This window comes from Neospora caninum, chromosome V (genome assembly GCF_000208865.1).
Source record: "Neospora caninum Liverpool complete genome, chromosome V".
In the NCBI taxonomy this organism is placed as follows: Eukaryota; Apicomplexa; class Conoidasida; order Eucoccidiorida; family Sarcocystidae; genus Neospora; species Neospora caninum.
The window spans coordinates 939,751-962,679 of NC_018391.1; the positions used below are offsets into that span (position 1 = coordinate 939,751).

General features: G+C 55.6%; 2 protein-coding genes across 2 annotated transcripts; both read right to left on the bottom strand.

Annotated features, from left to right (window-relative positions):
• Positions 1 to 2,745: 2,745 nt before the first annotated feature.
• Positions 2,746 to 4,450, bottom strand: NCLIV_013240 (conserved hypothetical protein; the record flags this gene model as incomplete). Its single annotated transcript, XM_003881515.1, has 2 exons — positions 2,746 to 2,953; positions 3,483 to 4,450. 2 exons carry the CDS (start codon positions 4,448 to 4,450, stop codon positions 2,746 to 2,748), a joined length of 1,176 nt encoding a protein of 391 aa, XP_003881564.1.
• A 5,256-nt stretch (positions 4,451 to 9,706) lies between these two features.
• NCLIV_013250 (GK19899, related) lies at positions 9,707 to 21,877 on the bottom strand (the record flags this gene model as incomplete). Its single annotated transcript, XM_003881516.1, has 9 exons — positions 9,707 to 10,026; positions 10,246 to 10,615; positions 11,583 to 11,754; positions 12,076 to 12,374; positions 12,966 to 13,398; positions 14,590 to 14,669; positions 14,911 to 14,950; positions 15,440 to 15,510; positions 16,109 to 21,877. 9 exons carry the CDS (start codon positions 21,875 to 21,877, stop codon positions 9,707 to 9,709), a joined length of 7,554 nt encoding a protein of 2,517 aa, XP_003881565.1.
• Positions 21,878 to 22,929: the final 1,052 nt, after the last annotated feature.

Below are 22,929 nucleotides of genomic sequence, written 5' to 3' on the forward strand. Positions count from 1 at the left end.
CCTCTCACATCCTTCTTCCTCCTCTCACATCCTTCATCTTCCTCTCACATCCTTCTTCCTCCTCTCACATCCTTCTTCCTCCTCTCACATCCTTCTTCCTCCTCTCACATCCTTCTTCCTCCTCTCACATCCTTCTTCCTCCTCTCACATCCTTCATCTTCCTCTCACATCCTTCTTCCTCCTCTCACATTCTTCTTCCTCCTCTCACATCCTTCATCTTCCTCTCACATTCTTCATCCTCCTCTCACATTCTTCTTCCTCCTCTCACATTCGTCTTCCTCCTCTCACATTCTTCTTCCTCCTCTCACATTCTTCTTCCTCCTCTCACATCCTTCAACTTCCTCTCACATCCTTCGTCCTCCTCTCACATCCTTCTTCCTCCTCTCACATCCTTCATCCTCCTCTCACATTCTTCTTCCTCCTCTCACATCCTTCTTCCTCCTCTCACATCCTTCATCTTCCTCTCACATCCTTCTTCCTCCTCTCACATCCTTCATCTTCCTCTCACATTCTTCTTCCTCCTCTCACATCCTTCTTCCTCCTCTCACATCCTTCTTCCTCCTCTCACATTCTTCTTCCTCCTCTCACATCCTTCATCTTCCTCTCACATTCTTCATCCTCCTCTCACATTCTTCTTCCTCCTCTCACATCCTTCTTCCTCCTCTCACATTCTTCATCTTCCTCTCACATTCTTCTTCCTCCTCTCACATCCTTCATCTTCCTCTCACATCCTTCATCTTCCTCTCACATCCTTCTTCCTCCTCTCACATCCTTCTTCCTCCTCTCACATCCTTCATCTTCCTCTCACATTCTTCTTCCTCCTCTCACATCCTTCATCTTCCTCTCACATCCTTCTTCCTCCTCTCACATCCTTCTTCCTCCTCTCACATCCTTCTTCCTCCTCTCACATCCTTCCTCCTCCTCTCACATCCTTCTTCCTCCTCTCACATCCTTCTTCCTCCTCTCACATCCTTCATCTTCCTCTCACATCCTTCTTCCTCCTCTCACGTCCTTCTTCCTCCTCTCACATTCTTCTTCCTCCTCTCACATCCTTCATCTTCCTCTCACATTCTTCATCTTCCTCTCACATCCTTCTTCCTCCTCTCACATCCTTCATCTTCCTCTCACATCCTTCTTCCTCCTCTCACATCCTTCATCTTCCTGTCACATCCTTCATCTTCCTCTCACATCCTTCTTCCTCCTCTCACATCCTTCTTCCTCCTCTCACATCCTTCTTCCTCCTCTCACATCCTTCTTCCTCCTCTCACATTATTCATCTTCCTCTCACATCTTTCGTCCTCCTCTCACATCCTTCTTCCTCCTCTCACATCCTTCATCTTCCTCTCACATTCTTCTTCCTCCTCTCACATTCTTCTTCCTCCTCTCACATCCTTCTTCCTCCTCTCACATCCTTCTTCCTCCTCTCACATCCTTCAACTTCCTCTCACATCTTTCGTCCTCCTCTCACATCCTTCTTCCTCCTCTCACATCCTTCATCTTCCTCTCACATTCTTCTTCCTCCTCTCAATTTCTTCTTCCTCCTCTCACATCCTTCTTCCTCCTCTCACATTCTTCTTCCTCCTCTCACATCCTTCATCTTCCTCTCACATTCTTCTTCCTCCTCTCACATTCTTCATCTTCCTCTCACATTCTTCTTCCTCCTCTCATATCCTTCATCTTCCTCTCACATCCTTCATCTTCCTCTCACATCCTTCTTCCTCCTCTCACATTCTTCTTCCTCCTCTCAGATCCTTCATCTTCCTCTCACATCCTTCTTCCTCCTCTCACATTCTTCTTCCGCCTCTCAGATCCTTCATCTTCCTCTCACATTCTTCTTCCTCCTCTCACATCCTTCTTCCTCCTCTCACATCCTTCTTCCTCCTCTCACATCCTTCATCTTCCTCTCACATTCTTCATCTTCCTCTCACATTCTTCTGCCTCCTGTCACATCCTTCATCTTCCTCTCACATCCTTCATCTTCCTCTCACATCCTTCTTCCTCCTCTCACATCCTTCTTCCTCCTCTCACATCCTTCTTCCTCCTCTCACATCCTACATCTTCCTCTCACATTCTTCATCTTCCTCTCACATCCTTCTTCCTCCTCTCACATTCTTCATCTTCCTCTCACATCCTTCATCTTCCTCTCACATCCTTCTTCCTCCTCTCACATCCTTCTTCCTCCTCTCACATTCTTCTTCCTCCTCTCACATCCTTCATCTTCCTCTCACATCCTTCATCTTCCTCTCACATCCTTCTTCCTCCGCTCACATCCTTCTTCCTCCTCTCACATCCTTCGTCTTCCTCTCACATCCTTCTTCCTCCTCTCACATCCTTCTTCCTCCTCTCACATCCTTCTTCCTCCTCTCACATCCTTGATCTTCATTTTCTTCCAGTTCCCTCTTCCAAATTCGTCGATGCTCTCCCTCTCCACATACACACACGAATATATGCATAGATAGCACATACACATGCATATATGCACATGCATATACATATATATACATGCATATACAGATGGAGATGCACATGTGGAGACATATGTAGGTAAATATGTAGACACCTGTTCAGTCTCTATCACCGGCTACCTCTTTCTCCCTAACACGCCATGCAGCGCGATCTACGTGGTCTTGAAGTTTCTCCGACGCATGTGCGGAGCCTCATCCGGCGTTCGCTTTTGGGAGCGAAACTGTCTGGCGAGCGCGTTTCGCAGGAACAAACAGGAAAGGGCGTGTGTCCCTCCACGCATCACATTCTTGGATGTTCGTCATCCTCCAGAGGGACCCGGCCTCGAGGCTGGCCGGAGGATTTTTTGTCACTCCGCAGGCACGACGCCGGACTGCCCGAGTCTTGCGCCGCTTTCTTGCCCCGAGGGCCGTACTTGACAAATTCTTCTTCTTCTCTCCGATACGCCTCCAGCGCAGCCGTCACCCGTCGCCGTTCGCGCCGCCTTTCCCTGCCGAAACCGTGAAGAGACACAGAGAGGAGAACAAACAGTGGAAACTCCGAAAGCAAACACCAGCGAGAAGACGGAATTAGCGACGACCTCTCAAAGCCTCACATGGAGAAGAACAAACCGATTGCTGAACGAAACGCGAGAACGCAGAGGGAAGAAACGGACGGTTCTCTTGTACTCCTCTCTGGGAGTGAGCGAGACGCCACAGACCCGCAAGTCGCGTCCGTTTTTCTGAGAACGATGCAGCGCCTTTATGACGTCCGTGTCGCGTCTCAGCCCCAGAAAAAGGTAGTTTGTATAAACGTAGGAATCCCATTTTATAATGTGTAACAGGGAGTCTAGCTTCAGTTGTTATCTGATTGGTATTGCATGCCTGGTGACGTATATTATGATTCTTATTAATGGGAACACAGTTCCCTTGGTCCCCTTGGCGAGCGCTCTCAGCGTGCCGACACCCAATCGCACAGACCGTGTTTTCCCGCAGCGTCTTTTTCAACAGCCTCGCTCTGTGGGGCGAGCCTCAACTTACAGAAGATAAGCCACAACGCTCTTCAGAGTGGCGAGAAGCACAACGCCCCCGGCGAGGAAGACACCGGCGTTTCTCTGGTCTTGCAGCCAGGTGTACAGAAATCCAGGCACTGCGCCGCACAGCCGCCGGGCGGCACTCGTGGGAACCAAGAGACTCGCCAAGGGCCCAAACGCCAAAGGCGACAAAGGAGACAAAAGAGACACGGAAGACGAAGGAGACACTGGAGAGAGACACGCGGGATCGACGAGAGCGAGACGCGTCGGGGCGGTGTCGAAATCGTGCGTGCGGATCTGGTTCCAACACGCAGCTGTCGATGCAGAGCCCTGGAAGGTCTGTGCGTTTGATCGATTCTCCTCGACGTCGGAGGAGACGGCTGAGGATGCGCTGCATGCGTCCCGGTCGCTAAGCTTCTCGTCGAAGTCGCCATGCGAGTCTGGGCGCTCTCTGGCGAGTGTTTGGACACTCCCTGTTGCTTCACCTTCGTTCTCTCGTTTCTCGCACGTTTCCCCTGTTTCTCCCGTTTCGGTTGCCTCGCGTTCTTCGCCTGCCTCGCGTTCTTCGCCTGCCTCGCGTTCTTCGCCTGCCTCGCGTTCTTCGCCTGCCTCGCTATCGCATGTATATCGCCCTCTGCTGTCGGTTTCAACTTGGGCTTTTCCGTTTTCTCCACTCTCTCCTCCTTTTCTGTCGCTCTTCATCGCCGAGCGACAGAAGAAGGCCCACGCACCTGCGGCCAGCGCCGCTGCAAGAACGGTGGCGCCAGAGACACGGGAAGAACTCCAAGAAAGGGAAGAGAGAGAAGAATTGGAGACTGGCAAGGAAGAAGAGTAAGGCGAGGAAGGCGAGGAAGACGAGGAAGAGGGGAGAGAGGCCGCGTGAGTTCCCCAGGCTTTTTGGACAGCTGCCGCGCCGCAGGCGTCGAGGAGGAGAACCGTCCATGTGAGGGCTAAGCGTCGGAGGGTAATCGCCATCCAGGAGTGGGCGATGGAGACTGAGAGGCGACCGAGGCGCGAGACAGTGGGAAAGACCCGCCTATACACCCGAGAGCAGAAGTCTTGGACAGAGCAAGACGAAACCGAGATGACAGATCGCGCAGAGGCGCCTGGCGCGCATGCAGACGTCGCCCCGGCGCTCGTTGCCCCTCCGGCCTCAGAGTCCTCTGAGGCGTCGCCAGTCGGAGGTGAGGAAGAAGCGAAAAGAGAAGAAGAACAACGGGAAGAAGAAAGAGGCGCAAAAACAGGAAAGGGAGAAGAAAGAAGAGGCGAAAGAAGGGGAGAAAGGGAAGAGGGGAAAGACAAGGATGGAGGGGAAGACGAAGGCTGCGATGAGACTGGATGAGAGGACTGCCTGAGGCTACCTGCTCGGGGAGCATTTTGCCAGTTTCCCGGGGGTGAAGTTGCTGGCGACACTTCGCCGCGAAGGGCTGAGGAGAAAGGAAGAGGAGGCACGACAAACGCAGAGAGACAGGTGGCGTCGGCGCACTGTGGAGCCGAAGAGAGTCGAAGAAGAGATACAGAGAAGAGTGGAGGAGAGAGGCCAGCAGTCAAATGCAAGCGCGACGGTGACCAGCAAGACGAACAGGCCGGAAGCATACACGCAGGCGCAGAATGACGAGCAAACGAACGCATAGGCAGCGAGAAGGAAGCAGTCAGAGAAGAGACAGGGGTGGAGAGAGAAGAAGAGAGAGAAGAAGAGAGAGAAGAAGAAAGAGAAGAAGAGAGAGAAGAAGAAAGAGAAGAAGAGAGAGAAGAAGAAAGAGAAGAAGAGAGAGAAGAAGAAAGAGAAGAAGAGAGAGAAGAAGAAAGAGAAGAAGAGAGAGAAGAAGAAAGAGAAGAAGAAAGAGAAGAAGAAAGAGAAGAAGAGAGAGAAGAAGAAAGAGAAGAAGAAAGAGAAGAAGAAAGAGAAGAAGAAAGAGAAGAAGAGAGAGAAGAAGCGAGATAAGGAGACAGGTAGACGAACTGTGGCTGCATTGAGGTGACAGGGTGTCGAGGCGAGGACGGGCTAGGACGGCGAAGGAGGGAAGCTCCAGCTAGCATGAGGAAAGAAAGAGAGAAGACGAGGAGTGACAGACAGAAGGGAAAGGGAAGAGGAGACAGCCTGCCACGATTCGCCCCTCGAGAAGGAAAGACGGGACGAAGACAGGAAGCACTCCCGGCGCCGGGTGTCTCAGAGGAGACAGCGCGGCTGGACGGAGGCCTTGCGCCCTTGGAGACACGTGGCTCCATGTCGAGGAGTGAAAGGGAGACGGATAAGCGTGGGAAAAGCAGTCACAAACTCCCCCCGGCACACGAAGGAAATGATCTAGGATAGGAGTTGAGAGGAACTGAGAGAGACAGAGGAAGAGACAGTGGCGAAGATTTGTAGCAGCGCGCGTAGAAAGGAACGGGCGCACATATCTAGATGAAGACACACTCGGTTTTAGCAGAGAAACGGAGGAGTGAGACAGTAAAAGGAACAACGGCGAGCAGGGAGAGGAAAACAAGACACGAAAGGGAGACAGGGAACTCTGACTTTTCATGTCGGGGCACACACACAACTTTTAATTCGTCTCTTCTTCGCCCTCCGGGTCACCTCAATCCCAGACGAATCTTCTTTGCAACACCAAAATAAACATTCCTCCTCTTCTAACCGGCCAGGTTTCTCTCAATCGTCTGTACAGACACCCCGCGTCATTTCGTCTCTTCTTCGGTTCGCTGTGTCTCCGCTTTCTCTCGCCCCTCTCGCGCGCGTGCTCTCTCTTCCGCTGTTCTCTCTGTGCGTCAGCTGCCTCGCTGTCTTTTTCCAGTGCGTTTTCTCTCCCAAAAGCTTGTCCCTCCTTTGTCGCGCATCTTTCCTCCATCGACTCTGAGTTTTCTCTTCTTACAACTTGCGCTGTAAATCGAGTTCTTGGTTTTCGGTCTGTCTTCTTTCTCACTTTCTCTCTCGGTGGTCTCCGCGCTTCTTCTTTGTTTTTACTACTTTTCTCGGCTGCGCTCACTCTCGCACGTCTTCCTACGCGTCTGTCGAGTGTCTTTGCAACCAAATTTCTTTTTCTTCTTTCTCATCAAGACTGTCGCTCTACTCGCCGCTTCTCTTTTTTCTCGACAAACACCCGCTCCGCCGTCTCTCCCGCCCTTTCTCTGCAGAGCCCCTTCCCTTCGTTCTGTCTCCTCTGTGCCTCGAAGTCCCTTTCTGGGGCTACCGTTTTTCCTCTTCGACCCTGTCGAAAAAATAATCAACATGGCGGCAACCACGCGTCTAAAGCGAATTCCTCCCTGCCACAGATCTCTCTTCGCCTCCTCCGCACCTCTCTCTCCTCTCTTCTCTCCCTCTTCTTCGTCCTCTCGTACTCACCTTTCCCCTCGCTTCTCTGTGTCTTCTTCCTCTTCTGTCTGTCCTTCGTCTTTTGTCTGTCCTTCCTCTTTTGTCTGTTCTTCCTCTTTTGTCTGTTCTTCCTCTTCTGCTTGGTTTGTCTCGTCTCTTGCTGTTCGCTCTTGTTCCCCTTCTTCCACGTCTGTCTCGTGTGCCTCTCTCTCGCATTCGTTTTGCTCATTGTCCCGTTCTGTACCTTCTTCTTCCCTGTATCCTCGCTGGTGGCGAACGGCGTCACACCGAGGAGGCGAGCAGCATTTGCAAGGGACGAACCTCAGCTCTCTCCCCTCCCCCCCCGCTTCTGCCTCACCCGATGCCCCAGCTTCTTCGTCGTTGCCCATTCTTCTCGCGCCGCCTCTGTCAGCAACTTTGCAAGAAAATAGCCACACGTGGCCTCTCCGCGAGGCGCCTCTTCCTCTCTTCCCTGCCGCGATCGCCGCTGCGGAGGACTCGCCCGGTCTCTCTCCCGCCTCTCCGCTTGATCTCTGTAACTTCCCTTTCCCTGGGGTCTCCTCAAACTTTCTTGCATGCAGGCGCGACCGCGGCGGGAAGACGAAAACCAAACTCAGGCGAGAGGAGAGAAGAAGGCGGCGAGCGCAGATCGAGAAGCTCCGCGGCGAGGACAGAAAGTTGGTGAAGGGGAAGGCGCCCGTGGGGCCCAGCGAAGACGTGGTCATACACAGAAACGAGTGAACGCGCGAGTGCACACACTGCCGAGCGTGGAGAACGCAACACGGATGGACCGAGGATGCGCGCGCGTGGGAGCAGCGTGTGTGTCGCCGCGAGAAGTCGTTTGCGATAAGAAAGATGAACGGATCGATTCGAGAGCGAAACACGTTCGGAAATACGTGGAAGAAAGGAGGAGATAAAGATGGCGAAGATGGAACGTTTCGCAGAGGGGGACCGAGAGCAAGGCCAGAGAGACGAGACTCAGAGGCACGGCACACGTGTCGAGAAGAGTAGAGGGGAAGATTCTACGGGGAGGGAAAGGAAGAAACCGACAAGAGAGAAGCGTTGGTGGATGAGTGACGAGGAAGAGAAGACAGGGAAATTGAAGAGGTTCGGGGAGGAAAGGCGAAAGAGGGGAAAGAACGGGAGGATGCGGTGGCGAAAGGAGAGAAAGGAAGGAAAGGCAGGGACGACAAGAGGCTAGAGAGAGAGATCTGTCATTTGGGTTCATCCCTCTCAAAGCCTTTCAAGACTTTCTCGCGCTATCGCCTCGCTGTCCTGCAACGGTTTCGTCATAGGATTCGCGCCTTGTTCTTTGCTATCGCCTTTTTTGGTCACACTCTCTATACCTTTTACGTCTTCCTCGCGGTTGCTTGGTGGCTTTTAAAATCTCGGCCCGCCACAGAATCATAGGAAAAACTCTCGCCTCTCCGTCTTCGCCGAGTCTTGCTTCTCTGCGTTCAAAAACTCGCCCCCTCCTCCGAAACACAGACGCTCTATTCTTCTATTGAAGCACGGGCTTCACGTATTGTCCTATTCTGTATCCATGTGAAAGGCGATACGCATATATATATATATATATATATATATAGAGAGAGAGAGAGAGAGACATAGATATTTGCGTGTGTGCGTATACGAGTGTCTCGTTAACGGGTGGGAGAAGATCCTCCCCCATCTGGATTCTTCCCGTTCGATATTTTTCCTGGAAAAGAAAAAAGAAAGGACATCAACTCGAGAAGCGGCTCTCCCTGTTTTCCCTGAACGCGTCTCCGAGCCCGAAGAGCTGCGCACTGGAGAGAGGGGAAAGAAAGAACCATAACCGTGTTTTTCCTCCAGTTCGGGAGAACTCGCAAATATCCAAAGCTGACCCTTTGACGGCTGCCACCATGCCCGCCCCGCTTCGCCCTTTTCGTCACCGGCGTCGAGTTTCAGCATTTTGTGACTTTTGGTTTTTTGCAGAAAGAGGACAGGGGTACGAGTCTCAGCAAAAGCGTAGAGAGGGGTGATACAAAAGACATTCGAGACGAGAGAAGGGAACGCGCGACGGGAAGCGCCGTAGAGACAGAAACAGAGATAGGCAGGGAAGGGGACACCCAACGTGCGCGGTTGATCGAACGCAAAAGGGAGAGTCAGGTCAAGGTTGGCGACATTTGGTGAGACAACGTCAGCGAGAGATGGGTAGTTGGAGGAGAGGCAAGGCGCATGTGCTTGCGCGGGTTTTGCAACGCGTTTTTCGGATCCTTCACTAGCGAGGCCTGACGCGACTGAGGCCGGCTTTCACTGCACGGAGACTGTTTTTCACGGCGCGGTAGCAGCATTAAAAAGAAGAAGCCCTCCTCAGAGACAGTCCACAGACGAGAGGAACTTCCTATCGCCACTGCCTTCCGCGGATATATCCGAGCATGGGCAAGCGAGTTTCTCATGGAACACACACACGCATATATATATATATATATATATATATATATATCTGGCAATTCGAGAATACGTCGATAGTACATAGCCCCGCCCTGAAAGTTCAGCTCGTGGGACTTCCCCCTTTCCTGTTTTGCTTTTCGCATCCTCTCTCTAGCGCCTCGGGTAGTCACGTACACCTGCGTGCTCACCCCTCGACTTCCTCTCTGTTTCTTCCTCTCCTTCCGGCATTTCCTTTAATGTCGTCCTTTCGTTTCCTCTTCAGTCGTTCGGAATCCATGTGCCTACCTCCTCTGTTTTTTACTCTGTCCCTCTTCCGGTCCTCTCTGTCTCTCTCCGCGCCTGCCCCGTCTTTCCCTTTCGCGGCTTCTTCGCTTTTCCCTCTCTCGACGTTCACCCTTCTTCTCTGTCGCTTCCTCTTTCACTCTCGTACCGTCGCTTCGTCTCCCTCTTCCCCTTTCATCCTTCTCATCCTCCTCGTCCTTCTCATCCTTGTTTTCTTCTCCCTTTCGCTATCGCCTCTGAAGAAGGGCGTGGAGGTCTGCCGTGGAGAATCGTTTCCTCGCGCTCAGCTGTTCTGGGCGTTTTTCCACTCGCGCGCTCTCCTCTGTTTTCTGCGCCGACGTTTGGATCTTCTTCTCTCCGTCGCGCTGTGCTTCGCGGTCGGTCGCCCGCCGGGGGCCTTTGTCGTCTTCCGCCTTCCCCACGCACAGGGTCGGCGGATGTGACGAAGCCGCCACAGCAAAGGCGGGAAGAAGAGAACCACTGAAAGACGGTGCCGACGCAGCCGCAGGATCAGATGCGGCAGAAAACTGGGGAAAAGCGGCACTTGCTGGAGACAGGTGAAAAGACTCGGCGGCAGACGTCCTTGTTCGCGCGGGTGAGGCGCCACCGAACGCAAGGAGAGGCGAGGGGTGTGAAATCGCAGAAGGCCAACTGCGCTTCCGCCCTCGTTCCTTTTCTTCACTGTCTCCTGGCCGCGACGAGACGCATCTCACTCTCCCGTCCTTCTCTTCTCTTTGCATGCTCCTTCGTCCTCGCACTTCTGTACCTTTCCCCTCTTTGCTCGTTCTTCGCTCGACGCCTGCCGACCGCAGCGGCGTCTCTTCCCCACTCTTTCGTTTTCCTCTCTTCTCGCCCTCGTTGGGCCTCCCCGCAGGCCAGAGGCGCGAAGCGAAGGCCGACGGTCGCGGGTGCGGGCCCCAGGTGTCTCCGCCAGAGGAGACACTGGAGGCCGGAAGGTGTGGGGTTCCGCTGGCCTTCCGCGGAAAGCTGGACTCGGCGCCAGGATCCAGCGAGGAGGCAGGCGAAGCAGCTGCCGCGGCGAGAAGAGAAGAAAAGTCGGGAGGCGGCAGAAGGACGGTCCGACTCTTTGCTTGCGTGGCGTCTTTCGTCTTCGAAGCCCGACACGTCTCAGGAAGCTGCCGACGCCGCGCAGGGAAAAGGCCGGGTTCTCTCAAGAAGGAAGATGCGGCCAACTGCCTCGCGCACCAACCGCTTCTTCCCACTGGAGTCGAAGTCGCGGGGGACCGCAGCGCATGCGAACGCGACGCGAGAGAGGACGAACACGGCTGAGGCGCGTCTCGCGCTCCGGCGCTTCCAGGGGCAACGAGAGGACGGGAGGCCTCCAACAGACAGGCTTGAACGTGTTGCATGCGCGTGTGGAACGCCCTCTGGTCGTCCTGCGCCTGTCGCAAGGAAACGCGAGCGAGAAGCGACAGGGAGAGAGGGATTTAAGAGCAAGATCAGAGAGAAGAGGTCAAGAAGAGGGGGTAGCTCGTGAAAACCGGTGATGAGCCACTTGGGGAAATCAGCGTGAAACGAGACGGGGAGAAAGCGACGGAGCGAGAGAGAGACAGCGCCACACGCAGAGACGAACCCACAGGACGGAACCACGCTGAAGAGAGAGGCGAGGCGAAAAAGATGAGACTGGCGAGAGCCTCTGGCGTCTACGCGCACTCCGCGTTGGCTTCGACATCACGGACGTCAACCTGTCGAGAAACAGCTGGATTTCGGTCTCCCCTTGCCGAATGCCTTTCCTCGTCTCTGGCGTCACCAAACCGCTGTGTGGTTTCTGAGTTTCTATTAACGGTCACCTCATAAAAACTCATTTTCAGCGATCTGACCCTTCCCTTTCTCTCTGGGCTCCTCTCGACCTGTTTGCTGGCCAAGCCATATATATCTATATCTATATATCTGTATGTATATAAATATATCTATATATATATATATATCTAATATATCTAAATACCTATATATCTCTCTATCTCTCTATCTCTCTATCTCTCTCTCTATCTCTCTCTCCATCTATATATATATGTTATCATTGGCGGTCTCTTTCCACCATCTTCGCCTTCCTCTTCTGTCTCTTCTTCGCCTCTCCGTTACCCTCTCGAGGCGCGCTTGCGTCTCCGACAGCTCAGCTGTCAGGCGTTTTTCCGCCTCGCCCTTTTCGTCCATGGTCCGCCGCCAGGCTGTCTGTGCCGCGTCGTGCTCCGCACGCAACTTTCGCGTCGCTTCCTCGGCAGCGGCAACGCCTGCTTTCAACTGCGCAATCTCGCTGTAAGCACCAATGCCGCAGACAGGAGTGGCGAGCGCCCTTCGCTGTCCTCTGTCTCTCCAAGACGAGGATGAAGCCGCGAAAAACAGCAAACAGGCACGGTCCCCTTCTCGCGCGTTTCGCGGCGACCGTCGCCCCGAGAACGACAGCGTCTCAGTCGCGCTTTGCCGGCGGAGCTTGTTTTCCAAAACGTATTTCCCTTCTCCACTTCATTCAGTCTCTCTCTCTCTGTCGGAGCCTCGTTCTCTCTCTCTCTCCCGAACGAGCCTTTCATCCTTTTGCATGTGCTGTGAGGCCGCCGTTTCATCCCTGCTCTCCTACCTTCTCGCTTGATCCATGGCCTTCTGCATGTCGCGAATGCGCTCTGCCTCGCGCGCGGCAGCCGCCACGGCGGCGCGTTCCAAGGCAGCCTCAGCAGCGCCGACCCTCCGTTCTGCAGTCGCCGCGCGGAGCTCAGCATCCCTCGCAGCCTCGATCGCCGCCGACTCAGCCTTGCCGAGTTTCGCCAGTTGTGCGTTGCGCGCAGTCAACTTTGCAGTGGCCGCGGCCAACAGCGTCTTTGTGCGCTCGTGGGCGATCTGGTGAGACGCGCACGTCGACCGCAGCGTCTCCTTCGCAACCTAGCGAAAGGCGAAAAGACTCCCCACATACTGGAGACAGCGGGATGGAGACAGCGCGATGGAGACAGTGCGATGGAGAGAGTGTGATGGAGACAGCGCGATGGACCACAGTATGAGAGAGAGAGGTGAAGGAACGGAGAAGGAGAGGAGGCGGACGAAACCGCCGGAGAGGGGAGAACTGGAAAGCGTGTGGAGAGTCGCAGCCAATCGATGCTCGACTGCGCGCCTGCGCTCACTCTGTGTTGTCCGGTTTGTCAGCCCCGGGTGTCTCCATGGTGTCACGTCTAGATTTAGGAGTCGTCTCTTTTTTTCATCTTCAACTTTCACTTCCTGGTTCAGCCGCCACGTGCACCCGAAACAGGTGCGTTTTGTTTCTGATGATCTCGCTGACACAAGACAGATACCACTGTTTCTCTGGAACCCTCTGGGTTTCTCTGTGTGTACCAAGCGAGACGCTTGAGTCTGCATGAGGCTGTGCCTGCTTTTCTACTTGTTTCCTTAGCTGCTGCCAGACCGCTGCCTGTCTGCCTGTCTCGCTGGATCTTTTGTGTCTCTCTTTTCCCCGCCCCTTTTCTTTGCCTTTTCACTCACCTCCGCTTGCTTCAGCCGCTCCAGCAACTGCAGCTGATGCGCCTCTAGGCGTTTCACCTTTTCTTCCGCCTGGGCCACGCGGCCTTGGTAATCGTCCTGTTTCGCCAGCAGCCTGTCGAGGCCTGCGCGGAGTTGCTGATCTTCTCTTTCCCTCCGCGCGAGCTCTTCGGCATCGGTTGCATGCGCGTCAGAGACCGCTCGGCCGCTGTTTTGGCGAGTGTCTCCCTCGCCGTCTCCGTCGCTGTCTTCTTTCTCCCTGTCTCTGGCTGCTTCGCGGGCGCCGTCGAGTTCTTCTGCGAGAAAGGGGAACAGGGTCCGCAATGCAGCGCCACTGCACTCGTGGTAAAAAAACGGGGACGAGAGGACGAAAGGGAAGGAAACGGCGAGGGCGACGAGGGACAGAGAGGACGAGCCTACCTTGCGACAGGTGAGCCTGAAAAGAAGATGGGACAAACATAACACTTCCGGAGACGCGCATGTCTTGGCTCGATCGCTCCCCCCACAGAAGCGTGGCGAAAGCTGCTCAGCGTTCTGCTTCTTAACCACACGCGGGGCAAAAGGGGGTTTGGATGCCCGAGAAAAAAGAGCCGCTTCAGGCCCTGTGTCGATGGCCTGCGAGTTCCAAAACAACGCGTGGAGACTTTCCGCCTCTCTTCTTCGTCAGTGTAGTCCGTCCGCCTGCTCACCGACACCCGTATTTAGAGCTAAAGCTTTTTGCATCTATCTACACATACACGTGCATATGTATATATGAAGACATATGCGTGCATATGCACTTGCGTATGTATACATATATATATATATATATATATATATATATATATATATATATATATATATTATATATATATACATACATATATATATACTTTTGTCGATAAATAGATATATGGGCATATCTCGTGATGTGTACAATCAGCTATACGGTCTGTTGTGTTTTTCCCTCTTTGTCGCTATTCATGTCAGAGTTTCTCTTTTTGTTTTCTTCCTGGGTTTCCCTCGTAGCTTGTGCGTCTCACGGCCCTGTGGAAGCAAGGGGGCTGGGCTATGTGGGGAAGGCGGCAGGCCGTCTTCTCCGCCCTTCTTGCTCTTCCTCTGGATGTGTTTCCCTCAGGTCTTCCCCTCCTTCTCGCTGAAGGGTCAGCCGGTTTCGTTCTTACAGATTCGCATTGCCGAGACAGAAGTTGAAGCGCCGCTCCCAATCGCGCCTTCTCAGCGAGGGCCTCAGCCAGCGCCTCTTCACATCTGCTCCGGCCACACGTGCGCGAACGCAAGCGCCCCCACTTCCAGTCAGGCAAAAACAAACCCCGGAAACCTCCGAAACCCCGCCGAATTGGATGTCTCAAAACGTTCTCTGACTAACTGTAGGTCACCAGGAACACCGCTCCACGTGATCCCTCGCTTCTTCTAGGTTTGCATCCTCTTGCTTTTCACAACTGCACTCGACAACTCCCCGCTTCGACGAGCTGTACTGTGGTGTCTCGCATCTCCCACGTCACTGTCTGTCCGTCCAGCGCCTTTCCTTTTCCGCCTCCGTGCTGATGAGGCCAATAAGTTGTGTCGTGTCTCTCTCGGGTGTGAGAAAGGGACTCTGCTTCTTTTGCGCATGTAAACTTCATCTCACTTTCGTAGCTCGTCGGTTTTGTTCCGGAGTTTCTGCGCGAGGTCCTCGCAGGTCTGCTGCAGGATCGGGGTCGGCTGCGCCTGACGAGGAAGGGAAGGACGAAACGTGGGAGGCGAAAACGCGCATTTCTGCGACCGCGCATGCAAGATTCGCCGAGAAGACCCCACAAGCAGAGGAAACCCAAGATTGCGAGAAACCCACCGTAGGCACGGCAGCGCTGGTACCGGAGGCTGCGCAAGCGTGGTTCGGTGGAAGGGACGCGAGAGAGAAGAGAGAAACATTCGCGGCAGCAGGCGTCTCCGTGTCCCCCTTTCGTCTCACCTTCCGCAGTCCGGAGAAGTCGCCTTGAGTGCCTGAGAAGCTGCGTGGATGGGCAGAACCAAATTACAGAGTGAAGCGTCTGGGGAACGCAAGGCAGCACCAAACCCTCTTGCGACAAGGAACGAGAAAAAGGGAAAGCCGAAAGCGCTGGAAACAAGCATGAGACGCCAGGCGGCGTATGTGACGTCTCCTGAGTTCTCTGTAGGATCCACGGCACGTCTCCGAGGTTTGCTTTAGAGAGAGACGGAGAGCAGCGACTCTCGTGTTTCATCCCCCGCTTAGGAAAGCCTGTCCTTATGTCTCTGGTTTCCTCTGGCTTCTGTTCTTCGCTTGTGTGCTCTCGCTCTTCATCTAATTTTTCGTGGCACGCGTCGATACTTCACATGTTTTCTTCGCTTCACTGTCGTCGCCCGCGCGAGCGGCGTTTCGCTTGTTCTTTCTTCGTCGACGGCACCAGATGTCGCAACCCTTTTCCGCCTATTTTCTCCCCACCTGACCCGTCCCGTGCTCGCTTCACACATCGGCCTACCCATGAGCGTCAACGAGGCGTCCCCTGTCGTCCGTTGGTGTCGGCGACCGGCAACCCGTCATTGCTTCCTCCTGAGAAAATGCGGCGCCGAGAAACGTCTTGCAAACAGAGATCCACACAAACGGCAGAAGGGGCGGGAACGCCTCGTGCACTCGTCCTAGCGGCGAGTGTGTGAAAACGGTTGAGCGTGGAGAACGCAGGCCAGGCCGTGCCGCAGAAGGCGCTACGGACTCGCCGCGCGCCGGCAGGGACGGAAACAGCGGAACTGGCAAGACACAGAGGACGTAAACGTTTGCAGCGAAAGAAAGGCAAGGGTCCAGTGCAGCATGCGCGCGCCTGTCTGGGGAAGAGCGAGACGCAAACGCCGCAGGTTTTGCTTTCCGGCAAGGCGTCTGCGGACACTGCCCGAAGAAACGGGGCGTGGCCCATGGAAGAAGGAATGCCAAACGAAGAACGCGAAACAAGCGGAGAATGAGACAGAGGCAAAAAAGACGAAGAAGAGAAACACCACACGACACAACGAGCGGCTGCGAAAAAGCGGCAAGATACAGCCCAGCATTTTGAAAATGACGCTGGAGCTCCGACGAGCTTTTTCCCACGTGGCGCGGGCGTTAGTTCCTCATTCGCGATCTCCAGCTTGTTTCGCGGGTCAATCCCTGACTTCCGTACCTCCGTAAGAACAAAGGGTGTCGTCTCCGGGGAAGATTCTTCACACAGTGGATTCCCAAAGGAGAACAGGCGGCTGATCTTCTCTCTCGCCTCTCTCTTCTCCTTCATCTCCCTCTCCCAGATTGTCTCATGTTCGCCTCCGTCTCCCAGGAGTTCACGGCCTTTGTCGCCGCGCGTCTCTTTCTCTCTGCTTTCGCCCTCTTCTTCCATGCCTCGCCACGCCTCTGCTTCGGATGGGCGTCCGGCCTTCGCGAGGAAGGCGGGATTGATGCACGAGAAAATCAACGCCCGTCGCTCTCTTTCCAGCTGTATGTTTCTTTCTTCTTTTGTCTCTCCTCGCCCTTCCTCGTCTCCTCCCGTGCCTTCCTCGGCTGCTCCGCCGTCGCCCTCGCCCACATACAACACACCATCCTTCTCCTCTTCCCCGTCTTCTCTGTTTTTCCTCTCTTCGCCCTTTGCAGGATCTCTGCCTCTCCGCGTCGCTTGCCCAAAACGTGGCAAGGATGCTGAGAAAGCAGGAGACGCAGAAGTGGCCGACAAATGGGGGGAAGGAGATTGCGACAACGCAGGCGACAGTCCGGGCACCGTACCCGACGCAGTCGTGGGCTCGTCAGTGTCTCCACTCGAAACAAAGATGCAGTCCCCCCTCTTCGTGTCTTCTCCATCGCCTTCGTCTTCTTCGTCTCCACTTCCGCGTGCACGGCTTTGTTCTTGGCGCTTTCGGCTCCACGCGAGTCCTCTTCCCCCGCCTTCTGTCTGTCGCAAGAGCCCGCGGCACCTTTCCCACTGACGCTCAACGGCTTCTTGTTGCCGAGAAAGAACTTTCTTTTTTCTTGCAAACCTTTTCATTTCCGCTGCGTGGGAGACTTTCATCGTTTCCAACGTTTGCCTTTCCCTTTCGAGGCTCGCTTGAGACAGGAGAAAAGCCCGCGTCTGATTCTTCAGGCCCTCGAGCATCTCGCTTATCTTCTTCTCTCGGCGGGAAAGCTGAAGGTCGAGCTCCTTCTTCTCCCGATCGAACTTTTGTTTTTCTTCCTCGAGCTGGGCCTTCTGACGAGACAGCCTCTCGTCTTCCCTAGAGGATCGCTCTTCTCTCTCCATTTGCATCTTCTCCTCTGCCGTCCTCTCCCTCGCCTCGTACTCCCCTCGTTCCATTCTTTCCACTTCTCTTTCTCTTTCTTTTTCCGCTTCGCGTGGCCTCTCTTCGGCCTGCGAACTCTCGCTCTTGTCTCTCACCAGCTCCTTGCGCTCGTGTCGAAGCCGCGCGGTTTCGTGCTCGACTGCTTCCTGCTCTTTCCTCAGGCGCCGACTCCACAGCTCCAAGTCTTCGCGAGCGGCACTTACTGACAGTTCTTTTCTTCCAAGTTCTCCTTCTTCTCTCAGCAATTCTTCTCGCTCCCTCTGGAGGTCGGCCTTCTGGCTCCTCAGGTCTTCTCTCTCCCGCTGGATTGCCTCTCTTTCTGTGGCAATTTGCATCTTCTCTCTTGCGACGACGGACCTTTCGAGCAGCAACGCGTCGTTCTCTCGCCGCACGCCTTCCTTCATGGCCATGACGTGTCTGTACACCCTCTCTCCGCGTTGTTTCTCATCTTCGAGAGCGCCGAAGAGCTTCTGCATTGCCCGTGTCTGCAGCTTCAGCTTGCTTTCTTTCTGAAACAGTTTCCTCACTTTCGTCCGTATGGCGTCAACTTTCTTCCGCAAAACCCCCGCTTGCTCCTTCAGAAGCTGCGTCGCCTTCGCTTGGTACTCCTGGACACGTCTCTGCCGTTTCCTCTCGGCTTGCAGTCTCGCTGCTTCCTTCCTCAGTTTGCCTCTCTCTAGCGCCATCGCCCTCTCGTGCTCCCCCCAGCGTTTTTCTATTTCGTCAACGCCTGTGCGTTTCCTGCCTTCTGCCGCTCCTGTCCCTCCTTCGCTCCATTCCGCCTCCTCTCTTTCTTCCTCGCTCTTCCCCAAAAATCTCCGCCGACGGTTCTCTCCTTCCAGCGGCTCTCCAAGATCCTCGAGGGCTCGACCCCTCTCTGCTCGTCCTTTTGGCCCTTCTTGCTCTCTCTCGTTCCCTCTCTCTTTCCCTCTCTCTCTGTCGCTCTCTTTCTCTCTCTCTTTCCCTCTCTCTTTGTCACTCTCTTTCTCTCGCGTCGCGCTCTCGATCTGTCTCGCCATCTCTATCAGCCCGCATCCAAGCGCATGCAGTTCTTTCTGCTTCTGTTCGAGTCTCCGTCGCGCGTCGAGGAGGCTCAGGGCGGGGTCAGGAGGCCCTCGCCCCGGCGACGCGGCACACCGACAGGAGGTCCAAGCGTCAGGCAGGAGAGAAGACAAAGCGGAAGCGAAAGCACTCGGCGTCTCTCCGTCGTGCTTGTCTTTCTCCTGGAATCCTTCCCCCGTTGCGGGTTTCTCGTTGTTTCCCTGACTCGCCCCGGTCGCCGTAGGAGCACAGCCAAAGAGGTTCTCCACTTCCATGAGGAAACACGAGGCGGCAGAGGATGCAGCCGCCGACAAACTGGAAGTCGACGCAGGAGCGCAAGAGGAAGAAAGAGAAGACGTAAACGAGGGAGATGCAGAAACAGAAGCTGGAGCCGCGACAGCTGTAAAAGACGGAGGAGAGGAAAAGGCGGAGGCAGACTCAGAGGGACAAGGAGAGGGCGAAGTGGAAAGAGGGTAAAGAAGGCAAGCATCTGATGAGGCAGTCGAAACCGATGAGAAGCGATCTGTCGACGTGGTCCAGGAGGACGCGCCATGGCCCGTCGTGAACGGTTCAGCCGAGGAGTGTGTCTCTTTTTGGGACGCGTCCGGTTGGTTCTCTCCCAAGCCGCATTTTTGTTCTTCGCCCAGTAGAGAGGGAACCGGAATCCCCGCAGGTTCTGAGAAAACGTCGAGCGGAGACGACGCGCGCTCGATAGGGGCAACGCTCGACGTTGGGCGAGGAGACGAGGCTGGAGATGGAGCGACGGCAGCACTCGTCAGTGGCAACGGAGCTGGAGAGAAACTGAGGAAGGCTTCTTCAGCTGTCGTCGTTTCACACGAGACACACGGTTTCGCATACTTCTGCGCAGATTTGCACTCTGTGATGGAGGCGCGAAAGGGCTCAGGAGCCGCAAGCGGAAGACCGACAGCGGTAGCGAGAGTTGCGAGAGGCGCGAGCGCACAAGTCGCTGCGCGTTGCTGTGCGTCCTGCGCAGACACCCCGGTGCCGGGGACGGAGACCGAAGACGAGGAAGACACAGAGGCGACATTGGCAAAAGACGCCTTGGCGATCAACGCGTTGACGAGAGAAAGCGTGCGGCAGCATGAGGGAAGCGAACAGGCCGCACAGACCGGCCCTGGAGGTCCTGGCAGTGAAACGGAAGAAGGGAACGAGCACGAGCAAGAGAGACCCGAAGACGCCCAGGACGAAGCTGAAGAAGATAACACATCGCCACGGGTAAGCGGGGAGGAAGTGCAAGGAGGGGACACAAGCGAAGGCGAGCAGCTAGAGAAGGAGTCTGGGCATTCTGCTTTTCCCGGCGGCAAGGTCCTGTCCCGGTTTCCAACTTCACCCCGCACGTCGTCTTCAGTCTCCCGCGCAGGGCGATGCCTGCGCGTAAAACGTCGGCTGTCTCCACTCTGGGCCGCTTCCGCGCCGTTCGGTTGTGCCCCGTGGCGACCGCCTCCGTTATCTCCGTTTGGGCTCCGAAACTCTCGAGCTGTGGCCTGTCCCCGTTTCTGCTGATGGCGTGACGGTGTTCGACTGAGGCTTTCGAGCCGAGACGCGCTTTCGGGCCGAGACGCACTTTCCGGTCTCGCCTCCGTTTCTGTTTCTGACGCTTCTCGGCCGACTTCGTCTCCCCGTGCCTCTTCTGCTTCTCCACCCTCAGCTGCTTTGCTTGGGCCTGCAGAGAGAGACGGGTGCTGGTTGTGCTTCGTCTCGGGGGGGGTTTTTCTAGCTTCGGAGCTGCGCGACCGAAGCGCTCTGCGCCTCCGTTTCTCGTTCCCATGATCTGTCTCGCCTGCATTGTACAGGGGCAAGTGGCATGGGGAAGGAGCGGCTTCGCGACCCGCCTTCCTGCTCGGATGCATTCGCGAGGTTGTCCCAGCTTTCTCGCGTTCTCCCGAAACCCTTAGTGTGGTCTCGCTGGTGCCCTGAGAGGCGCAGCTCCTCGGCGGCGATGCCCGATGCTTGCACGTGCGTTTTGCGTCCTCGCTTCGGGTGTATAGACACTCTGCGTCGTCCGAGGTGGCCGTCAGTCCCTGCTCGTCGGAGGCTTCCTCCTGACTGCAGATTTCGATATCGGAAAAAAACTCAAGGAACGACGAAGAGGGCGAGGATAGGGGGCTCGCCAGAGAAGACGAGCTCCAGCTCGTATGCTCTCCTTGAAAAGGCTCGTTGGCGTTCTCTCGCTTTCCGCAGGCCTCCAACTTAAGCGTGCCGGGAGTTTCGCAGGTTCCACCTCTTCCACTGCCTTCGTTTTTCTCCCGCTGCCTCCTCGTCTGTCGACTCTCTGTCGCTGCCGCAGAAGCAGAGGAAACAAAGGACACGGTTTTCCCTGTCGACGCAACGGGTCCAGGACAGGAAGACGAATTCGAAAGAGGAGAGGAAGACGGACGCCAGACGGGTGAGGAAGGAGAAGAAGTCGGATCGACTGGCCGATCTAACGCGCAAGCGAAGCGCGGGTCTTTGGGAAGATGTCGCAGCTCTCGGGCAAAAAATGCGGAGATTTCCTCCGGCGACAACAGCGGAGCAACGGCACCAGTCTCCAACGAAGGCGAAGGCAAGGCCGATGGCGAGGAAGAGTTCGTCTCTTTGTGCGTTTGCTGATCAGACGCCCGCGTGTCAACCGCCTCGCCAGCTTCGCCTCGCCACGGGGTGACTCCCTTCGAGGCCGGGAGGCCAGGCGATGACAGAGGAGAATGCCACGCAGCGAATTCTCCCGGTTCAGTGTGGTCTGCCTCTTCTTGGCGCGCAGAGGGGGAAGAGAGAAAAGACGGCGAGAAGAACGCCAGCGATGACGGCTCCTCGCAGACAGGGGTCGGGCCCGACCCGGGCGAGGCGGCGGGAAGGTCGAGACGCAAAGAAAAAGAAGAAAGCGACGGACGAAAGGTGGAAGCAGACGCAGGCGCAGAGGAAGAAGAAAGGAAATGAGAGGGGGGCGGGGCCGCAGAGTGGGTTGCCGACGCCAAAGAAGACAGCTGAGGGCGAGACGGCATATCGGTGTCTGGGGGAAACGAAGAGGCGTTGAGGGGAACAGTGGTGGCAGAAGGCAAGGCGGTTGCAAACATCTGGCTAGTTAAACCGTCCATCGTGGAAGCACACCAGAACGGAGACGGTTCAGGAATGCAGGATGACGCCATGGAATCCCCAAGGGCGTTCGGGTTTCGCCGGGATTCAAACGCCTCCGGTGTGCGTTCTTCTCTGCGACCAAATGTTGGCGAACTCGGCTGTGGAGAAAGGGAGTCTGGGTCTTGAAACGCCGGCGCGACTGGAGGCGACCGTTTGGGTGAATCTTCTCGTCGCTTTGGGTGTCTCCACACCCTGCCCGATTCATCGAGGTTTCCTTCTCTTCCTGTCTCTTCCTTCTCCGCAACTCCCTCACTGCCTTTGCTTCGGCGCTTCCCGCTCTCGACCAGCGCGGACCAGACGGTGAAGGCCGAGGGCGGTGACGAGCAGAAAAAAGACGAAGGACGGGACGCCCAAGACGCCGACGAAGAGCGAGAAGAAGCAGAAAACGAAGAAGACGAAAAAGAAGACGAAGAAGGGGAAGACGCCGACCGCTTGGCTCCTGTGGAAAGAGGCATCTGTCGACCATTGAACGGTGGCTGGTGTCGGGTCGGAGACAGGTCCGAGAAGCGGGGGAGGCCGGGGGACCACGTTGGATGAGATCTGAGGCTCTCTGCGTCGCTAGCTGATGTTCTGCACGTTTCGCCTTCGCACGTTTCCCCGCGGGCTGTCCGAGGACGGGATTTGTGTTCTTTCCTGCATCTTCGCGCAGCGCCAAATCGCCTCCTGCAACCTTGGCCTTCGACAGACAGGTGCGAATCTCGCGAGCTTGTAGAAGACGAGACCGACAGGCGCGTCCGTCTCCTAGCTTCCTTTGACTCGACACCTCTCGCCGCAGCCGCTCTCTCAACATCCTCGGATGACGCTGTCTCTGGCGTCTCCGTTCTGCGCCTGGGGCTGCCGTTCTCTTCATGCCTCTCACAGGAGGGGGAATGGGACACGCGACCGTCCTGCCTTCTCTGTCTCCTTTCTCCTCCTTTTTCTCTCTGGCGGCAGAGTCGAGGCTCCTCGCTTTGGTCCTCCTTTCTTGCTCTTTTCTCTCGCGGAGACGACACCCAGCAGGGCGACCCTAGCCCGTTCATCTCTTCAGCCCCCCTAGCCGTCCACGCTTCACTTGCGTATCTGCTTTCGCTTCCCTGCACGAACTTGCCGGCGGGTTCCTCTTTCTTTCTTCTACTTCTCGCCTCAGTCGAGGACACACGTTCTTCGCCTGCACCCATTCTCTCCCTTCTCGCGCTCGCCAGTCTTGCTCTACGGTCGCCTCTCCTCTGCTGTCTCGTTTTCTCTTCCAGTGATCTCTGACGGGCGCCGGGTTCTGAGACGTCAGAATCGCCTACCTCTCCCGCTCGGCTGTTTGTTCGGCGGAGAGGCGACAGGGAGCCCGGTTCAAACTCCCGAGCGTTTCGTCTCCCTCCCCGCGTCTTCGCCTGCGTGCTCCTCTGCGATTCATCTGAAGCCGAGGCTTCGAAATCGTCTCGCGAACGCGTCGCCCATCTGTTCTGGCGGCACCTGAGCTTACCGCTTGTCGCCCCGCGTGTGTTCTTACTTTCCTTCTTCGGGTACTTTGCAG